This window comes from Pipistrellus hanaki (assembly GCF_964339955.1).
Source record: "Pipistrellus hanaki genome assembly, chromosome: 15".
Taxonomy (NCBI): domain Eukaryota; kingdom Metazoa; phylum Chordata; class Mammalia; order Chiroptera; family Vespertilionidae; genus Pipistrellus; species Pipistrellus hanaki.
Window position 1 is genome coordinate 30,083,788 of NC_140517.1, and position 18,809 is coordinate 30,102,596.

At 45.5% G+C, this 18,809-nt stretch overlaps 2 protein-coding genes across 3 annotated transcripts; both read left to right on the plus strand.

Moving 5' to 3' along the window:
* Positions 1-10,644: 10,644 nt before the first annotated feature.
* Positions 10,645-12,553, plus strand: FFAR1 (free fatty acid receptor 1; the record flags this gene model as incomplete). Its single annotated transcript, XM_084905356.1, has 2 exons — positions 10,645-10,977; positions 11,379-12,553. Exon 2 carries the CDS (start codon positions 11,651-11,653, stop codon positions 12,551-12,553), a length of 903 nt encoding a protein of 300 aa, XP_084761482.1. The 5' UTR covers positions 10,645-10,977; positions 11,379-11,650.
* On the plus strand, positions 12,497-16,971 carry FFAR3 (free fatty acid receptor 3). 2 transcript variants are annotated; one of them, XM_084905354.1, is made up of 2 exons: positions 12,497-12,755; positions 15,443-16,971. In XM_084905354.1, exons 1-2 carry the CDS (start codon positions 12,578-12,580, stop codon positions 16,408-16,410), a joined length of 1,146 nt encoding a protein of 381 aa, XP_084761480.1. In that variant the 5' UTR covers positions 12,497-12,577; the 3' UTR covers positions 16,411-16,971. The 2 variants fall into 2 exon arrangements, with proteins under 2 accessions (XP_084761480.1, XP_084761481.1); XM_084905355.1 differs by lacking the exon at positions 12,497-12,755 and adding an exon at positions 12,785-15,221.
* The last annotated feature ends 1,838 nt before the right edge of the window (positions 16,972-18,809 follow it).

Sequence of the window (18,809 nt, forward strand, 5' to 3'; positions counted from 1 at the left end):
AATTTGCATCTCTGATGATTAGTGATGTTGAGCATTTTTTCATATGTCTCTTGGCCATTTGTGTGTTCTCTTTGGAGATGTGTCAATTCAGGTCTTCTGTCTTCCTTGGATTGGATTGTTTGTCTTCCTTTTGTTGAGTTGTGTGAGTACTTTATATATTTGGAAATTAACCCCTTACGTATCATTGGCAAATATGTGCTCCTATGCAGTGGGTTCCTTTTTCATTTTGATGCTGGTTTCCTTTGCTGTACAGAAGCTTTTTAGTTTGATATAGTCTCATTTGTTTATTTTTTCTTTGTTTCTCTTACCCTAGGCCAGTGGTCAGCAAACCGTAGCTCGCGAGCCACATGCGGCTCTTTGGTCCTTTGAGTGTGGCTCTTCCATAAAATGCCACGCGCGTACAGTCCAATTGAAACTTCGTGGCCTGTGCACAGAAGTACAGTTTTCGGCTCTCAAAAGAAATTTCAATAGTTGTACTGTTGATATTTGGCTCTGTTGACTAATGAGTTTGCCGACCACTCCCCTAGGCAATATATCTGTGAAAATTCTGCTACATGAGATGTCTGACATTTTGTTACCTATATTTTTTTCTAGGATTTTATGACTTTGTATTATATATATTTTTTAGTTTATTCTTAAGTATTTTATCTATTTTGAGTTTATTCTTATGTGTGGTGTGAGTTGATGGTTTAGTTTTTTTTTGTTTGTTTGGTTTTTTTGTTTTTTTTTGCATGTACCTATCCAATTTTCCCAACACCATTTATTACAGAGACTATCTTTACTCCATTGTATTCTCTTGCCTCCATTGTCAAATATTAATTGAACATAGTGGCTTAGGTTGATTTCTGGGTTCTTTGTTCTGTTTCATTTATGTATATGCCTGTTCTTGTGCAAGTACTAGGCTGTTTTTAAAAAAAAATATATTTTATTGATTTTGTACAGAGAGGAAGGGAGAGAGATAGAGAGTTAGAAACATCGATGAGAGAGAGTCATCGATCAGCTGCCTCTTGCACACCCCCACCGGGGATATGCCCGCAACCAAGGTACATGCCCTTGACCGGAATCGAACCCGGAACCCCTCAGTCCCCAAGCCGACGCTCTATCCATTGAGCCAAACCAGTCTCGGCTTGTTTTTGTTTTTGTTAATTAGGAGCCATTTATTGCATTCGGCCCAGAGGGAGGTGTTTCTTCCAAATCTCTGAGTGAAGACACAGAGAAAGTTTTCCGTATTTATACCTCTTGGGCTCTTTGTCTGCTGATTTTACAGAGTTCTGTGTGAGTTATTGTTACAGCTTGTAATCTTGGATACATAGAGAACAAACATTTGGCTTAAGAATATGGGAGTTATTATCAGTATTAGTCCATTATTTTATTTTATTTTTTATTTTTTAAAATATATTTTATTGATTTTTTACAGAGAGGAAGGGAGAGAGATAGAAAGCTAGAAACGTTGATGAGAGAGAAACATCGACCAGCCGCCTCCTGTACACCCCCCACCGGGGATGTCCCCGCAACCAGTGTACATGCCCCTGACCGGAATCGAACCTGGGACCTTTCAGTCCGCAGACCAACGCTCTACCGCTGAGCCAAACCGGTTTCTGCTTAGTCCATTATTTTAGATGGCTATCTTGCAAGTTCAGACAGTTGTTTTTGATTTTTCTATTATTTAAACTAAAAGTTATTTTATGAAATAAGAGAAGGGCTAAAAATGACAGTTTACAGAACAAGGGACTATCTAAGAATTGCAGATAATTTCAAACAGGAGTTTTTATAGAAGATGGAGTTTACTATCTTCAAAACAAGGTGCAAAGCTGCCATTCTCGGAGCATTTTCTCAATCCGTTATCAACAGTTTGGCTTAAGTAAACACACAAAGATTCTTCACAGGTTTGTATGTTTCCCAGTTAACACAGGCATGAAGACAGAAGCATCCAGGCAGGGGGCTTTCCTTAGGCTGCCACAGGAGGAAGGCGGGTGGTTTGCAGTTGGGATTGTTTTGCAATCAGAACTTTCAGCCAGGTGATCAGGAATGCCTGTCTATTTTCAGGGAAGCAAGAAATTCTAATCTCAGCTAATCATTCATAAAACAAAGGCAGGAAGTGGGGTGTGTGTGTGTGGGGGGGGGGGGGGGGGGCTCTGAAAAAACCAGCAGGTTCAGAAGAAAGGAAGCATTTGTCGCCTTTGTCATTGGTAGCCAGGGGCCATCTGCAATCCTGCGCGCGGCGAGTGGGCAGTGCGTCTCACTCAGCAAAGCGCGGGCGGGCGCGGCGCCCCCAGCAGCCCCCCAGCCGCGGGCGGGCCCCCGGGTCTCGGAGCACAGGCAGGAATGCTCGGAAGGGCCGCCCTACAGTCGGGATCTTTTTGGAAGCAGAAACCTGTACTTCCCGTGGACCAACGGCTTCTTCAGATGGGCTTTAAGCCGCTAACAGGCAGAAAGATGCCTGGAAAGGAGACCGTGGACCGGGTCAGGCAGCGCCGCTTCGCTGCGCCCGGGCCGGGACCACAAGCACCAGGGAGCCCGCGCCGCGGCCTCGGCGGCGGGAGGGAGGCGGGATCCTGCGTCTCCGGGCGCGGGGAAGGGGAAGGACGGGAAGGGTAGTCTCCCGGGCCTTGGCTCTTCGGGAGAGTAACTCAGGAATTCCCCCGCCAAGGCGCCAGCAGGCCATAACGTAGCAACCTCCGCGGGCCACCGGGCAGGCCGCCTTCGGAGGGGCGAGGCTGTTTTTATTACAGTGGCTTTGATATTTGATATTGCGATCCCCCCAACTTTGTTCTTTCTCAAGATTGCTGCTGCTATTCAGGGTCTTTTTTAATTCCATATAAATTTTTGGAGTATTTGTTCCAGCTCTGTGAAATATGCTATTGGTATTTGAATAGGATTTGCATTGAATCTATAGATTGCTATAGATTCATGGTCATACTAAGGATAGTATGACCATGTTAATGATGTTAATTCTTACTAATCCATAAATACGGCATAATCTCCCACTTTTTTTTTTTTTTTTAATCTTTTTCTATCTCTTTTTTCATGTCCTTTAGTTTTCCGAGTAAAGGTCTTTTACATCCTTGGTTCACTTTATTCCTAATCACCTTAATTTTTTTGTTTTAATAGTAAATGGGATTTTTTTTAAGTTTTTCTTTCTAAGAGATCATTATTGGTGTATAAAAAAGCCATAGATTTCTGGGTGTTAATTTTGTATCCTGCTACATTGCCAAATTCGTGTATTAAATCTAGTTGTTTTAGTATAGTCCTTAGGGTTTTCTATGTCATCTTTAGGGTATATCATGTCATTATTAGGGTATGTCATGTCATCTGCAGATAATTACAATTTTTCTTCTTTCTTTCCAATTTGGATACCTTTTATTTCTTCTTCTTGCCCAATACTATGGCTAAGACTTCAGTACTATGTTGAATAAGAGTGGTGAAAGAGGAAATCCCTGATCTTAGGGAAAATAGTTTTAGTTTTTGCCCAGTAAGAATGATGTTGGCTGTAAGTTTGTCATATATGGCCTTTATTATGTTGAGGTATAATCCCCCTTTTCCTACTTTGCTGATAGTTTTTATCAAAAATGGATGCTGAATTTTGTTGTATGCTTTTTCTGTGTATATTGATATGATCATGTGATTTTTGTCTTTCAATTTTTTTATGCCCTGTGAATATTATACCAGCTTTGTATAACTGGAATAAATCCCACTTGGTCATGGTGTATGATCTTTTATTATATTGCTAATATTTGATTTGCTAATATTTTGTTGAGGATTTTAGCATCTATGCTCATCAGGGATATTGGCCAGTAATTCTCTTTCTTTGTAGTGTCTTTATCTGGTTTTGGAATTAGAATAGTGCTGGCCTCATAAAAGAGCTTGGAGGTGTTCCTGCCTCTTGATTTTTTGGAATAGTTTGAGGAGGATAGATGTTGGTTGTTTTTTGAAGGCTTGATAAAACTCCCCTGTAAATCTGTCTTGACCAAGGCTTTTGTTTGCTGGGACCTTTTTAGTACTGCTTCAATGTCATTAGTTGTTATTGGCCTACTCAGGTTTTTTATTCTTTCTGATTCAGTTTTGGAAGATTGTATTTTTCTAGGAATATGTCCATTTTGTCCATCTTGAATTGTTCATAGTATTTTCTTACAGTCTTGTATTTCTGTGGTGACAGTTGTTATTTCATCTCTTTTCTTTCTGATTTTATTTATTTGGGTCCTCTCTCTTTGTTTCTTGATGAGTCTAGCTAACGGTTCATCAATTTTGTTTATCTTTTCAAAGAACCACCTTTTTGATTCATTGATCTTTTTATTTTTTCAATTTCTATGTCATTTATTTCCACTCTGATAGTTATGATTTCCTTTCTTCTACTTACTCTGAGCTTTTCTTGTTGTTCTCTTTCTAATTCGTTTAGTAGATGTATTAAATTGTTTATTAGAGCTTTTTCTTGTTTTTTTTGAGGTAGGCCTGTAATGCTATGAACTTCCTTCTAAGGATGGCTTTTGCTGTGTCTCATAGATTTTTGGTTGTTGTGTGTTCATTTTCATTTGTTTCAATGAAGTTTTTTTTTTTTTTATTTCTTCCTTGATTTTATTGATAACTCATTCATTGTTTAATAACATGCTACTTGGCCTCCATGTGTTTGAATGTTTTTGAGTGTTTTTATTTATTATAATTAATTTCTAGTTTCATACCATTGTGATCCAAGAAGATGCTTGATATGATTTCAATACTCTTGAACTTGTAGAGATTTATTTTTGTCCTAGCATGTGGTCAATCTTTCAGAATGTCCCATATGCACTTGAGAAGGATGTATATTCTGCAGCTTTGGGGTGGAATGTTCTGTATATGTCAATTAAATCTATTTTCCGGCGTATAAGACGACCCCCTAATTTTACAGTTAAAACATAGGTTTAGGCCTATATTCGCTGTATAAAACTACCCCCCACTTCAAAGAAAAGACTTACTTTGCCATCAAGATCTGCAGGTAATTTTTGTGCAGTTTTGGTCTTTCGCCCCCGATTTTCGGTTGACTTTTTTTTCGTTTCAAAAGTCGTCTTATACGCCGGAAAATACGGTATCTGTTCTAGTGTGTCATATAAGGTCTCTGTTTTTGTTGTTAATTTTTTTTTTTTGGAAGATATATGCAGTGATGTCAGTGTGCTGTGAAAGTCCCTTGCTATTACTGTAATCCTGTCTTTGTCTCCCTTAAGGTTTTTATATATGTAGGTACTCCTATATTGGGCTCATATATGTTTACCTGAGTTATATCCTTTTGTATCATGTAATGGCCATCTTTGTCTCTTTTTATGGCCTTTGCTTTGAAGTCTATTTTATCAGATATAAGTCTTACCCCCTGCTTTTTTTTTTTCTTTTCTTTTTATTTGCATGGAAAATTTCCCCCCCCCCCCCCCCCCAATCTTTCACTTTTGGTCTGTGTCAGTCTTTTGTTCTGAAGTGGGCCTCCTGTAGACAGCATATATATGGATCACGTTTTCTTATCCATTCAGTCACCCTATGTCATTTACATTTAAGGTTATTATTGATAGGTAATTATATCATATATGCCATTTTTTCCTTTCTACTTAAGTTCCCCTCTCAATTTCTTCTTCTTCTTAAAGCACTCCCTTTAACATTTTTTGCAATGCTGGTTTGGTGGTAATCTACTATTTCAGCCTTTTTGGGAGGGAGGGGGGTCTGGGAAGCTTTTTATTTTCCCTTCAATTTTAAATTGCTGGATAGAGTTATCTGGGTTCCTTGTTTTTCATTACTTTGAATACTTCATGACAATATCTTCTATTGAGAAATTAGCTGACATTCTAATGGGTACTCCCTTGTAGGTAACTTTTTTCTCTCTTTTGCTGCCTTTAAGATTCTTTGTTTTTAAGGTTTGACATTTTGATTGTGATGTTCCTTGGAATGAGTCTCTTTGGGTTCATCTTGATTAAAACTCTCTGTGCTTCCTGAATGTGTGTGACTTTTTCATTCACCAAGTTATGGAAGTTTTCTGTTATTATTTATTTAACCTGGTTCTCTATCCTTGTTCATTTTCTTCTCCTTCTGGGATCCCTAAGATGCAAATGTTGTTACTCCTCATGTCCCAAAGTTCCCTTAAACTGTCCTCCTGCATAGTTTTTTTCTTTTTCTTTTTGTTGCTCTAAATGAGTATGTGTTTTTTCTACCTTGTACTCCAAGTCAATGATTCAGTCTTCTGCCTCATTTAACCTACTTTTTATTCCTTCTCGTGTATTTTTTAAAATATATTTTGTTGATTTTTTTTTTTTTTTAGAGAGAGGGATAGAGAGTTAGAAACATCGATGAGAGAGAATCATCAATCAGCTGCCTCTTGCACACCCTGTACCGGGGATGTGCCCGCAATCAATGTACATGCCCTTGACCGGAATCAAACCTGGGACCTTCTAGTCCTCAGACCAATGCTCTACCACTGAGCCAAACTGGTTTCGGCATTTCTTCTCATGTATTCTTGATACCAGATATATTATTCCTCATTTCCAACTGATTCTTTTTAAAAAATATTTATTGTTGAAAGTATTACATAGATTTTCCTTTTTCCCCCATTAACCTCTTCCAGCATTCTCCCCCTTCCAGGCCCTCAAACCCCATTGTCTGTATCGATGGGTTATGCACATATGCATACAAGTTCCTTGATTGAGCTCTTCCCACCCACCCTTCCCTGCCTTCCCAGTCTGTTCATGCTTATAAGTCTCTGGGTCTTATTTATAGTTTCTACTTCTTGTTTCATATTTTTGTAAGTCCCACTAAGTGTCTTGAAATTCTCACACAAAGTTTATTATGTATTTATTACCATTACCTTGAACTCTATATTTGATAAATTGCTTGCCTTCATTTTGTTCAACTCTCTTTCTGGAGTTTCCTCCTTTTCTTTTATTTGGGGGTTATTTATTTTGTTTCCCCATTTTTGTTCCTTTGTATTTTTTTCTATGTATTAAAATAAATTGCTATCCTCCCAGTCTTCACAGGATGGTCTTATGTAGTAAATATTTTATGGGACCTACGGGTGCAGTTTCCTAAATATCCCGATCTGGGTTACTTGTGTGTTTGGGGTCTCCCATTTTAATTGGGTCCTGAATGCTGCTGTCCCATTTGTGGGAGGAATATCCTCTGAAGTCGGCTGACTGTGAGGCTCACTCCCAAACACATCATCCAATCTATTGTCTAGGTGCTGGCAGATCAAAACAAAATAAAAACTTACAAAGCCCCTACAACAACACCCAAAGCAACCACAAGAGAGAATTTGAAAGTAGAAAAAGTACAATAAAAGAAGAAAAGAAAAGAGGAGGGGAAAAAAGAGGAAGAAAAATAAATATGAAAGGCAAAGATGAAAGAAAGAAATTATATCCCTAACTGGTTTGGCTCAGTGGATATTCCAGCCAAGGTCATGTACCTTGATTGCAGGCACATCCCCAGAGGGGGTGTGCAAGGGGCAGCTGATCCATGTTTCTCTCTCATCAATGTTTCTAACTCTCTCTCCCTCTCCCTTCCTCTCTGTAAAAAATCAATAAAATATATTTTAAAAAAGAAAGAAATTAAGGATAAATAATAGGGGAAGGAAAATTGTTTAAAAGAAAAGAGAAATAAAAATTATGTGGAGAAAAATAGAGGAGAAAGCAGATAGACAAAAAATCAAGAAAAGGAAAAACAAATACAAAGGAGAATGAAGAAAAATAGAGTAAGAAAAGGGAAGAGAAAATTAGATCTATAAAAGAAAAAAGAGAGACTAAAATAATAATCAATAAAGAGAAAAAAATTAAAGTGGCGTTAATCTCAGCAGACTTCAGTGCCTCCTAGGAGGTCCCTTTGCATCCTGCTCTTCTGATGACCAAGGCTGTTCAGTCTGCCAATGCTGGGCTTCCAAGGAGGTACTCACGTGCTAACCACTGTCAGGAACTGCCCTTCTTTGGCTGTCAGCAACCTGTTGGAAACTTCCAGGGATCCACAGTTTGTGTCTTTCTTCACAGGACTTGGCTGCTCGCAGGAGGGGCCATGCTGCACTCTAAGGCCAGTTCCATTAGCAGTGCAGGGCCCAGTGATGGGTCAGCAACCTTTCCGAGGTTACCGGCTCTACCTCTGCCTGCCTTCACCTGCCAGCCTGCTGTCGAGCTTAATCACTCAAAAGTCTGTTTCTGAAAAGGCCTTAGGCAGAATCAGGAGTCTGGACCTCTGGGTCTCCCCTGAGGGAGAAGTGCCATTCAGATGTCAGGGAAAGTGATGAGTGTGTTTCCCTGCCCCAGACTTACTCCTCTGAGAGTGACCCAATGTTTTCCTGCCTGAGTTGGGCACAGATCCTCGTATGCAGTCCAGGGATCAGCTGGAAACCTGGAGTTTCTATCAGCTATCCTGTGAGAGGGAGGCTCCAGGCAGGTTCCCGGGATAGTCAGGTGGATGGCCCCATTCCTAGTCCAGTCACTGATGTTTCCTGAGACTATTAAAAACTTTAGGCTTGGCCTCTGCTGCTGTCTCCTCTGCAAAGGTCAAGATGCAGGGTGTGGCGGGCCCTAGGTGACACAGCCTGCCACATCCTCAGGAGCCCAGCCTGAATTCCAGGCCTCGATTTTCTCAATGAAACAACCCTCCTGTAGCCAAGATCCCTTTTCATTCTTGGCCTGCCACCTGTGGAAGCTGGGTCAGCGCTTCTCACCACCTCATCCTTCCGATCAGTCTCCAGGTGTTTTCTGTCTCTTCCTCAGCTGGGCCTCAGTTGGTAATTCTGTGTGAATGTTCCCCAATTTAGTTATATTTCCAGCCTGACCCTGGGAGGGGGTGCAAGAAAGGTCTGCCTATTTGGCTGCCATATTCCTCAAGAACTGTCTCATTTAAAAAACCATCAGTTTTTCTGGAGGAAGAAGAGACTCCAAGAACTGCTTAAATGAGAAGAGAAGGGATTAGGGGTTTTTTATTGAAAATGAGGCCCACTATCGTTCAGCCATTCAACCATCCATTCAACCAACATTTACTGACCACATGTCAATGCACCCAGCGAAGAGCCAGTTATGACATAATCCTAATTTGGGGGACTCTCTGAGATGCCCAAAGCGTTTTTGGGCAGGGGCCCTTTGAAGAAGTTCCGAGTTAGCTCTGAGCCTGATGAGGCCTCGCACAGGCTTCCTGGCAACCAGTGTATTCCTTTCCTACTGTCCCTACGCCTGGCCACTGGCATAAATCTTTTTCATGACCAGTTGACCAAGAGATGTGACTACCAATAGGCACCGCTGAGGTGTGTACAGCAGTTGACTGGGGAGCACTAGGGCCACAGCCCTCTGGAGACTCTGGACCACAAGCAGCCCTCTATCCTGCAGACCTCACCACCCTCCCAGAGCCCAGACAATTGACTGTTCAACTCCCTGAGATGCTATTATGTGTGCAAAGAGCATAGACAAAGCAGACAGAAATCTTGGCCCTCACTGACCAACATTCTAGCAGAGGAGCTAGCAAATCTGATGCCTAGAGCAGCCAGTGCTGTGAATAAGTGCAAAACAAGAGGAAGACAGACTGGAGCAGGGGAGGGGGCTGTTTGGATGGAGGGATCAAGGAAGGCCCTCTAAGGAGGTGGCACTGAGACCTCAATCGCCAGGTGGGCGGGGCCAGAGTAGAGATCTTGAAGACCTGTTGTCTCCCTTTGTGCCCAGCTTTGCTCTTCACCCAAAGGCTTGTTACCGGAGGTCAATGGCACTCCTGGTTTTTCGCTTGGTTCTGTCAATTTCTCAGTGATTTCCAAAGAGGAAATACTAGACAACAGGTGGCAGGTTCTTCCACATTCCAAGAGATGGGCCTGAACATCATCCATGGGACTTAGAAGGGAGGCAACCTGGAATCAATTTAGTGACTGAAGTAGAAAAGAAAATTAGATCATTTCTTTGGAGAAAGCTGTTGATATGCAGCCCTCGCCTGAAGCCTGGTGAGAAGCAAGCCCAGAAAACAATCCAAAGAAGCGTATTTACTTATTTAGGGAGACTTCGAGTGTGAGAGGGGCACAGTAGCTTGGTGAGCAACACACACACCCAAGAAAACTGAAGTCAAGAGTTTGTTGTCAGTCTGAGGCAGCAGAGATAGAGACAGACAGACGGAGACACGTACATACTCCGAGATAGAGAGACAGAGAACCACAGAGACAGCCTGGGGTCATTTTAAATCACATTGAGGAGTTCTTCCTGCTGACAGGCAGTAAATAGTCAAATTCCCAGAAGCTGAGAAAGGAAAGCTAAGCAGCTGGTTGGGCCCACACCGTGCTGGCCAATGTCCTTACAAGTGCCCATGGAGTCCCCTTTCACATCCATACAGCCCGGTTACTCCAGTGCTGCCAAATGAGACCTTGTCTCTCCTCCTCCTGCCAACACTGGAAGGTCAGAAACCAGTGTGATTCTGCCAGATGAAAAGAGAGGGAGAATGGAGGAGTGCTCCTCACAGCATGTGCCCACACCTGTGCACAGTGGGGGGAGGGCACAGGCCACACCTTGAAGTAGTTATGTAATTATCCCACACATGAATGACCAAATGGAGAGAGTGTGGGGACTAAGGTGGCTGGAGCCTGTAGCCTGCCCAGCAGCTCCTCCAGGACTGGAAAACAGGTTTGAGCAGGCTGGGGTGGGGGCAGAGGCAGGGTGGGGGGAGCTCGAGGTAAAGCTGTGTTCTGGTTGTGTCACCAACCCTGCTCCTCCAAAGTGCTGGCTGTGCACTCCTCACTCTACTCAGAAAAAGCCTACAGTTCTGTCCTGTCCCCTTCCTGTGTTCACGTCATCCTGGACCCTTACCTCCTTCCATCTGGCCTCAGCTCCAGCAGGCGATGCCCCATTAGCTGCTCATCCAGGCTGCTGGTGCCTTGGGCTAATGGCCCTGCCACCCCACCCATCTCTCCCTTCCGGCCCACTGCCCATCCCAGCACCCTCCCTCAGCCCAGCAGGGGACTCCAGAGCCTCAGAGACATCTGGCAGCACTAAGAGGTGAGTCCTTCTTTCTGTGGCTCCTCTCTACACCAACAATTATTCCCCAGACTCCCAAATCCCCCTGCTTAGGGCACCCCCGAAATCAGCTAGGGTCATTCTCATGGACACAGTGGGACCTGGCTTCCCTTGGGCTCTCTGCTGGGGGGATCCTTTAGCTGCCCTTTGCCACAACATCCACCCTACTCAAACCCCAACTTCTCCTTCCCTTGGTTAGGCGTTGTCACCAACCTTCCATGCTGAACAGGTGGTCCATGGTGGGGGAGCAGATACTTCTCTTCCCAGCGAGTTGGGGACAGGGGAGTGAAAGCAGAAGTCTAACTTCCATGTCTAACAAAAGCACATACTGTGGGGCCCAAATCTGTTTTGAATTCTCTCTCCCCCTTCTCTCCCCAGAGTCTCCGAAATTAAATTAAGCAGCCTTCGTTCTCCTGGGACCTGCATGCTTTTGTTCTATCTTCTCCTGTCAATCCTCGAGCACATTCTTTATTTTAAGAGGTGATACACTGGAAAGAAAGCAGAGGTCTGAGGGCTAGCGGTGCTGCTTATCATCCGGCTCCCCTGCTGACGGGCTGCAGATGGCTTCCAACACTCTGAGCAGTTTGTGACTTCCAGAGCTCCCCTCCTCAGGCCTGAGATTTGAGGGCAGGGAACAGTGAGCACAGGAACCAACTGGGCCACCGGGCCCCATGGACCTGCCCCCGCAGCTCTCCTTTGCCCTCTATGTGGCTGCCTTTGCACTGGGCTTCCCACTCAATGCCCTGGCCATTGTGGGTGCTGTGGCCCATGCCCGGCTCCGCCTCACTCCCAGCCTTGTCTATGCGCTCCACCTGGGCTGCTCAGACCTATTGCTGGCGGCTTCCCTTCCCCTGAAAGCAGTGGAGGCCCTGGCCGCGGGAGCCTGGCCTCTGCCGGCCTCCCTCTGTCCTGCCTTTGCCTTGGTCCACTTTGCTCCGCTCTATGCGGGTGGTGGCTTCCTGGCTGCCCTGAGTGTGGGCCGTTACCTAGGAGCTGCCTTCCCCTTGGGCTACCAAGCTGTGAGGAGGCCCTGCTATTCCTGGTGTGTGTGTGTGACCATATGGGCCCTTGTCCTCTGTCACCTAGGGCTGGTCTTTGGGTTGGAGGCTCCGGGAGGCTGGATGGCCAATACCACCAGCTCCTTAGGCATCAACACACCAGTCAATGGCTCTCCAGTCTGCTTGGAGGCCTGGGACCCAGCCTCAGCAGGCCCTGCTCGCCTCAGCCTCTCTCTCCTGCTCTTCTTTCTGCCCCTGACCATCACAGCCTTCTGCTACGTGGGCTGTCTTCGGGCACTGGCCAGCTCAGGCCTGAGTCACAGACGGAAACTAAGAGCAGCGTGGGTGGCTGGTGGGGCGCTGCTCACACTGCTGCTCTGCTTGGGACCTTACAATGCCTCCAATGTGGCTGGCTTCTTGCACCCCGACATGGGAGGACGCTGGAGGAAGCTGGGGCTTCTCACAGGTGCTTGGAGCGTGGTGCTCAACCCATTGGTGACAGGCTACTTGGGAAGGAGGGTTGGCCGGGGGACATCATGTGGGGCAAGAATGAAAGGGGGTACATCCCAGAAGTAGTAGCCACTGCTGGGGGGCAGGAACATGCAGCAGCACCTTGCTGCTTCTCTAGGCACCTGGTGGGGGCTGCTCCAAAGGAACTGCAGGGTGGCCTTGCCCTGGGGGCACCCCTGGAGCCACTTATGGGAAGAACTGAGTCTGACAAGATTGCATCCCATTTGGAAAGAAGAATGGAGGCCAGGAGCTGGGTCGCAGGAGAAAGGTAAATTGATTTCTGCACACAGCAGCAGACTCTCCCCATCTGTCTCTCCTCTCCTTGATCCTCACCTGCCTGCCTGCTAGTGTGTAATGGGCAGAGGCCTCTTACTAAAGGGAAAGTAGGAAGGAAGTTTGCTTCTAATCTAAAGGAAATGCTAATCTGATGATACATTTTGGGAGATGTATTTCCTAGGAAAGAACAGCTTAATTTCTGACTAAGACAGGAGGCAAAATAATAACACTGTAATACCACTAGAAACTCACAAGAGGGCGACATTAGAACTGTGAACAGGAAGTTGGGGGGAAGGGATGCATCCACAGGGGAGGGGGGAATATTAGCAACACCAGAATTGGTCGCAGACAAATACAGAGCCTCTGATACACGCCAGTCACCATGCCAAGTGCTGTATAGTGTTGTCTCATTTCATCCTCACACAGTCCTTTGATTCAGCCATGCAGCTGGGCAGGTTGTTCATTAACTCAATTCTAGCCAGTGGTTTGCTCACCAAGACATATGCTTGGCACAGGGGTGTCTCCATCCAGGGGAAGCAGCATCTTATTATAATTGGAACAAAAACACCACCCACTTCTTAAACAGTACATATTGTGCCTGGAGGGGGCATAAAGAAAAAGGTGCTGCATAAGTTAGTGACAGTCCTGAAGGGCCCCAGGGAATAACTGAAGCCATTATCTTCTCTATTTTGCAGGAAGAAAAAACTTTCCCAAGGCCCTACAGCAAGGAAGGGGTAGATGTGGGATGTGATCTTTCAAGGCAGGGCCCCAAGGATCAGGGGACATTTGGAAAACTTAGGGTATTGGGTTAATACCTATCCTTGGGGTCCATTTTACAAAGGTGGATGGTGGCACCCTGAACCCACCATCCACATTTGTTTCTCTGATGCTGACAGTGCTGTGAACATATAGGAGCATCAAAGTGGTAGCTACATGGCCAGCATGTGTGAACTGATTTATACAAGTTATTTATTTTAGTGCTTAAATGTCTACAAGGGCAAGGAATTTTGTTTTATTTTCTGATATATTCCCAGCACCTAGAATGAGCTTAGCACACAGTAGGCTGTCAGTAAACATTTGCTAATTAAGTGAATACTCACAATAGCCCTCCAGAGAAAGTTTTATTATTCTAATATATAAAGAGCCAGGGTCTGTAATGTCCAAAATGACCCAACAGACAACCAAATGCCAGTCTGTGCATGCAGCAGGATCAGATGAGCGGGGACTGGCAAGCAGGCTGAACTGTTGACCTCTCAGTCCCTTCTGAGTCATGGGCACTGACTGCCACCACCAAGGTGGGTGTGATGCGACTGGTTGGGGTGGCCCACCATCACCCCATAATTACCCCACAGAGGGAGAGCCAGGTCTGGGGCCTCTCTCTGTGGGGCAATCAATCACAGACCTCCCAGAGTGCAAGAGGGTGCAGATACCTACCTATAAGGGAATTGGGTCACATGGTAAGTTTATGTTTACATTTTAAAGAAACTCACCCTGCTTAAAAGTGACTCCACTATTTTGTATTCTCATCAGCAACATGTGAGGATTCTTCATATCCTCACCAACACTTGACATGATCTGTTTTTACTATTAGCCAACCATTCTAGTAGCATGTGAATAAAATGGTATCTCATTGTGTTCCATACATATTTGAATGAATAAATAAATAATCTCTGAAGCTGGACAGAACTTGAGTTTGAATTCTGGTGGTGATTACCTAGAGCAAGTCACTTCTGCACTGTGAGGCACAAGATTGCAAGACATAATGGTGATACCTTGAAAAGCAGAATATCTGCTATAACTTATGTGCCCCCTAAATGGTAGCTATTATCATCATTATCACCATCATCATTATTATTACCATCAACCCAGGCAGGGACAGGCCCATACCAGTGACTGGGATGATGACAACTAATACCTGCTAAGTGTTCATCCTAACATGTCAGGCTCGCTTCTAAGCATTTGATATGTATTAATGCTTTAATCTACATAATAACGTATGAGATTGGTACTGTGATCATCTCTGTTTTAGATGAGAAAGCAGAGATTCAGAGAGTTCCGTATCAGAATTAATAAGTGACAGAGCCGGCATTGAACCCAGGCCATACTGTCCATCACTGCATCCTACTTCTTTGTCCTTACAAGGCAAACTAGACAAGTGCCATTTAGCAAGCATATAAAATGCAAATGGAGAATGGGGGAAGGAGGGATGAAGTCTGCCCAGGCCTGGTGGGGCATTCCATTGGAGGCTGCCCTCGGAGCCAGGCCTACAGTTGTGGAATTTGCTCTTCATTTTGCATACAGAGCTAAAGGCTTCTTTTGTGCTATGGCTCAGCAGTGAGCGACGTCATGGGCACTGCCAGATCTTTATCAGTTCTGTCAGAACCATAGCTAACTGCACTTGTTCTGGAGGAACCAGCAAGGTGCCAGCAGCAGAGCACTTGGGTTCCTAAATAAGCAGGTGAGTGCGGGGTCCTGAGTGACTATGTGGAGGAGCAGCTTGGTGCTTACTTTACTGGGGGAAGCAATAGGAGACAGGCTGACCAACTGGGGGAAAGCATTGGGGGCAAGAGAAAGAGAAGTGGTGACGATGTTCTCTGGATTGTTGAGATGCTGCTGGGGCAAGGTCTCCACCCACACTGCCATCTCTCTCCTTCTGTCTCACAACCTCTCTCTCTCTAGTGGCCATCACCATGGACGCAAGCCAGGACCCCTCCATCTTCCCCGGCAATCACTGGCTCTACTTCTCCGTGTACCTCTTCACCTTCCTGGTGGGGCTCCCACTCAACCTGGTGGCTCTGTTGATCTTTGCCCGCAAACTGCAGCGCCGCCCAGTGGCCGTGGACGTGCTCTTGCTGAATCTGACCATCTCGGACCTGCTCCTGCTGCTCTTCCTGCCCTTCCGCCTGGTGGAGGCGGCCAGTGGCATGCGCTGGCAGTTGCCCTTCATTTTCTGCCCCTTCTCCAGATTCCTCTTCTTCACCACCATCTATCTCACGTCCCTCTTCCTGGCAGCTGTGAGCATCGAGCGCTTTCTGAGCGTGGCCTACCCGCTGTGGTACAAGGCCCGGCCAAGGCTCCTGCAGGCTGGCCTGGTCAGTGGGGCCTGCTGGCTCCTGGCTGCTGCGCACTGCAGTGTGGTCTACATCGCCGAATTCTCAAAGAACTCTTCCCACATCACCTGCTACCTGGAATTCCAGAATGAGCAGCTGGCCTTTCTCCTGCCTGTCCGGCTGGAGATGGCTGTGGTCCTTTTTGGAATGCCCTTGCTCATCACCAGCTACTGCTATAGCCGCCTGGTGTGCATACTCAGGAGGGGAGCCAGTCACCGGCTGAAGAGAGTGGCAGGGCTAGTGGCAGCCACAATGCTTAACTTCCTCATCTGCTTTGGGCCCTACAATATTTCTCATGTTGTGGGCTACCTCCAGGGTAAAAGCCCAGTGTGGAGAAATTATGTGCTACTCCTCAGCACCTTCAATTCTTGTGTTGATCCCTTGGTTTACTACTTCTCATCATCTGGGTTCCAAGCTGACTTTCAAAGGCTGCTGCAAAGGCTGACGGCAATCTGGGGCCTCTGGAGGCAGGTGAGCTGCTTGAAACTGAAGAAGAATGGAGAGGGGCAACTTCAGGAGCTGCCCAATGTAGAGTAGTGGACTCTAGGAGTGCTGTGGAACAGATGGCCAAGTGGCCTGAATTGAAAGACATCTCATTCACAGGGCAGTTCTGAGCTCAAGTCAGGCAGAACCTGGGAGTGGCAGGCTGGGGACTGACGCAGTCGGAGCAGAGCAGGCACCCAGCCTTCCTGAGGATGTACTCATCCCAGCCCAACTCTTGATTTCACCATACTTCCCTCCCTTCTGTCTCCCCACATGCTGTGGATTAGGCCCTGGGAAGTAGTCAAGGTGAGAGAGAGTTCTGGAGAAAAATGAGCTCTCGGTGGCAGCGGTGTAAAAAAAAAAATGAGCTCCTGTGCTTTTCTAAGTGTAAAAGAGGAGGTGAGAGCAGTGTCCAGGGCCGAGAGAGCTACCCAGTGACTTGAGACAAGAGAAGAATCTATCCTTCAGAGCCACTGACCTGGCAAATCAGGAGTGGAGGACACAGGATCCAGGCATGAAGGAACATCCTGCTCTCACATGGACTTTTCCAGAAAGTTTCCATTGTTCAATAAATTCAGATTTCCAGGAACATTTATGAAAAATGATAGAACAAAAATCACCTAAATAAATTGTTAGCAAGCAAAAGACAATGGTTTTTCCTTATTCTGCTTTCTCATGGTGTACATGTGTCAGGTGGAATTGATGTGTAGAAGGATTCAGAAGGGAAAGGACTAAACCATAAGATGTCTGAATGCTGGCAGAGGATCTGGGTTGGAGGAATAACAATAATAGCTGACATGGACATGTTATTTTCTTCAATCCTCTCAATAACCATGTGGCAGGTGAAGTTTCTATTTTACAGATGAGGAAATAAGCCCAGGGAGGTGAACTCTCTTTCTTACCTGAGATCCTACAGCCAGTAAGAGATTAAAATAAGACCTCAAGGTGGGATTAGCTGACTCTGAAGTCCATGCCCCTCACCCACTATGCTGTTCTGTCTCCAGCTGTGTGTTGCCACAGTAATCTGGCCAGTCCATCTTCCAGAGTCAGGGGGGCAGTCTGGCCAGTACAAATGCCAACAGGCCACAGTGAGACATAGAACTAGATGCTGATCTGTGCCCATCTAAGCAGGCAAAAGAAACTGGTAGAGAGATGGTGCGGGGTGTATGTGCAAGTGATGGAGCATCATGCACTCTTGCCATTTGGCAGAGCAAGTAGGTGTGTCTCTCACGGGTGAGGTGTTTGTAGGCATGAGTGAAAATTTTAGGGGGTGCAAGAAGAAATCAAATCAGGTTGGATCTACCATGACAGAGGACAAAAGAACTCAATTCCAACTGCAAAAGAGAGCCAACAAATGGGCACCTGACTCACAGTGGACACCAAAAGCTACTCAATATTAGTTAAAGCACCATTTCTCAAACATTTTTGTATCATTGTCTCCTAAGGAGTCTTTTAATATATTTTTTCCTACTTAGCACCTTGCCCATGAAATTTCAATGTATCAGATATGCTATATATCTGTTTATGGGTGTGGCCCTTCAGAAGGGCTCAAACCAGGGGAGGAAAAATGGCAGCGAAATAGACGGATGTGTTCTGAGCCTTGTCCCAGAGCAAGTAGAGTGAGTAGCTGAAAAGAGTGGAATTCAGCCTGAATTTGGCGAGGAGACGCAGCTGGTGAGATAGTTTGCACCCGGGAAGGCAGAGGTCCCCTGGATAAAGGTACAATCAAGGATCTAGGTAGGAGAATCTGCGGGGCCTCTTTGGCCAGAGGGTCAGGGAAAATCTACAGGGTGCCAAGCCATGTACCTGAGGACAGGCAAAACATCTATTGGTGAAAACAAGAAAGGGCAGGGGAGGTGGGGGGGGGGGAACCACAAGACTGCAGGAGGTAGGGGATTTTGGACCTTGGAGTCTGGATTTTGGATCTGAGCTCAGAGACAGCTCTGAAAGGCTGCTCGGACTGCACAGCGCTAGCAAGAGAGGAGCTTGCAGGGATGCAGTCCCTCCTCGTGCTGGGGCCTGTGCCTTTCCCCACTGAACCTAGTTCGTAAGACCTTTCCTGTGGTTGAGCTGCAGGAGGTGTGGGCTTGTGAAATCTGGGAAGAGTAGGTGGCAGTCCGGGTGGGGTAGTAGCAAGTCTAGTGCTGAGTTGAATCTGGACCCCAGTCGCCATTCTCTCCTGAGAGATAGCCCCTCCCTCCAGTCTCCAGGCAACCAATATAGCCACACCCAGATCACACTTTGAGTAATAAAAGGAATCTGAATACTCCCTGAGGACATAGGCATGGGCCTAAATAATAATCTTTAGCCCCAGGAACTGGAAACTGAAAAATAGTACAGTATAGACGAATGGAATCATAAGCCACCCAAAGAAAGACACACCACTTTTTTTCACTTTTATTTTTGTTATCCCTTTTTTTTCCTTTCTTCTTTTCTTCTTTGTCTTCCTGTTT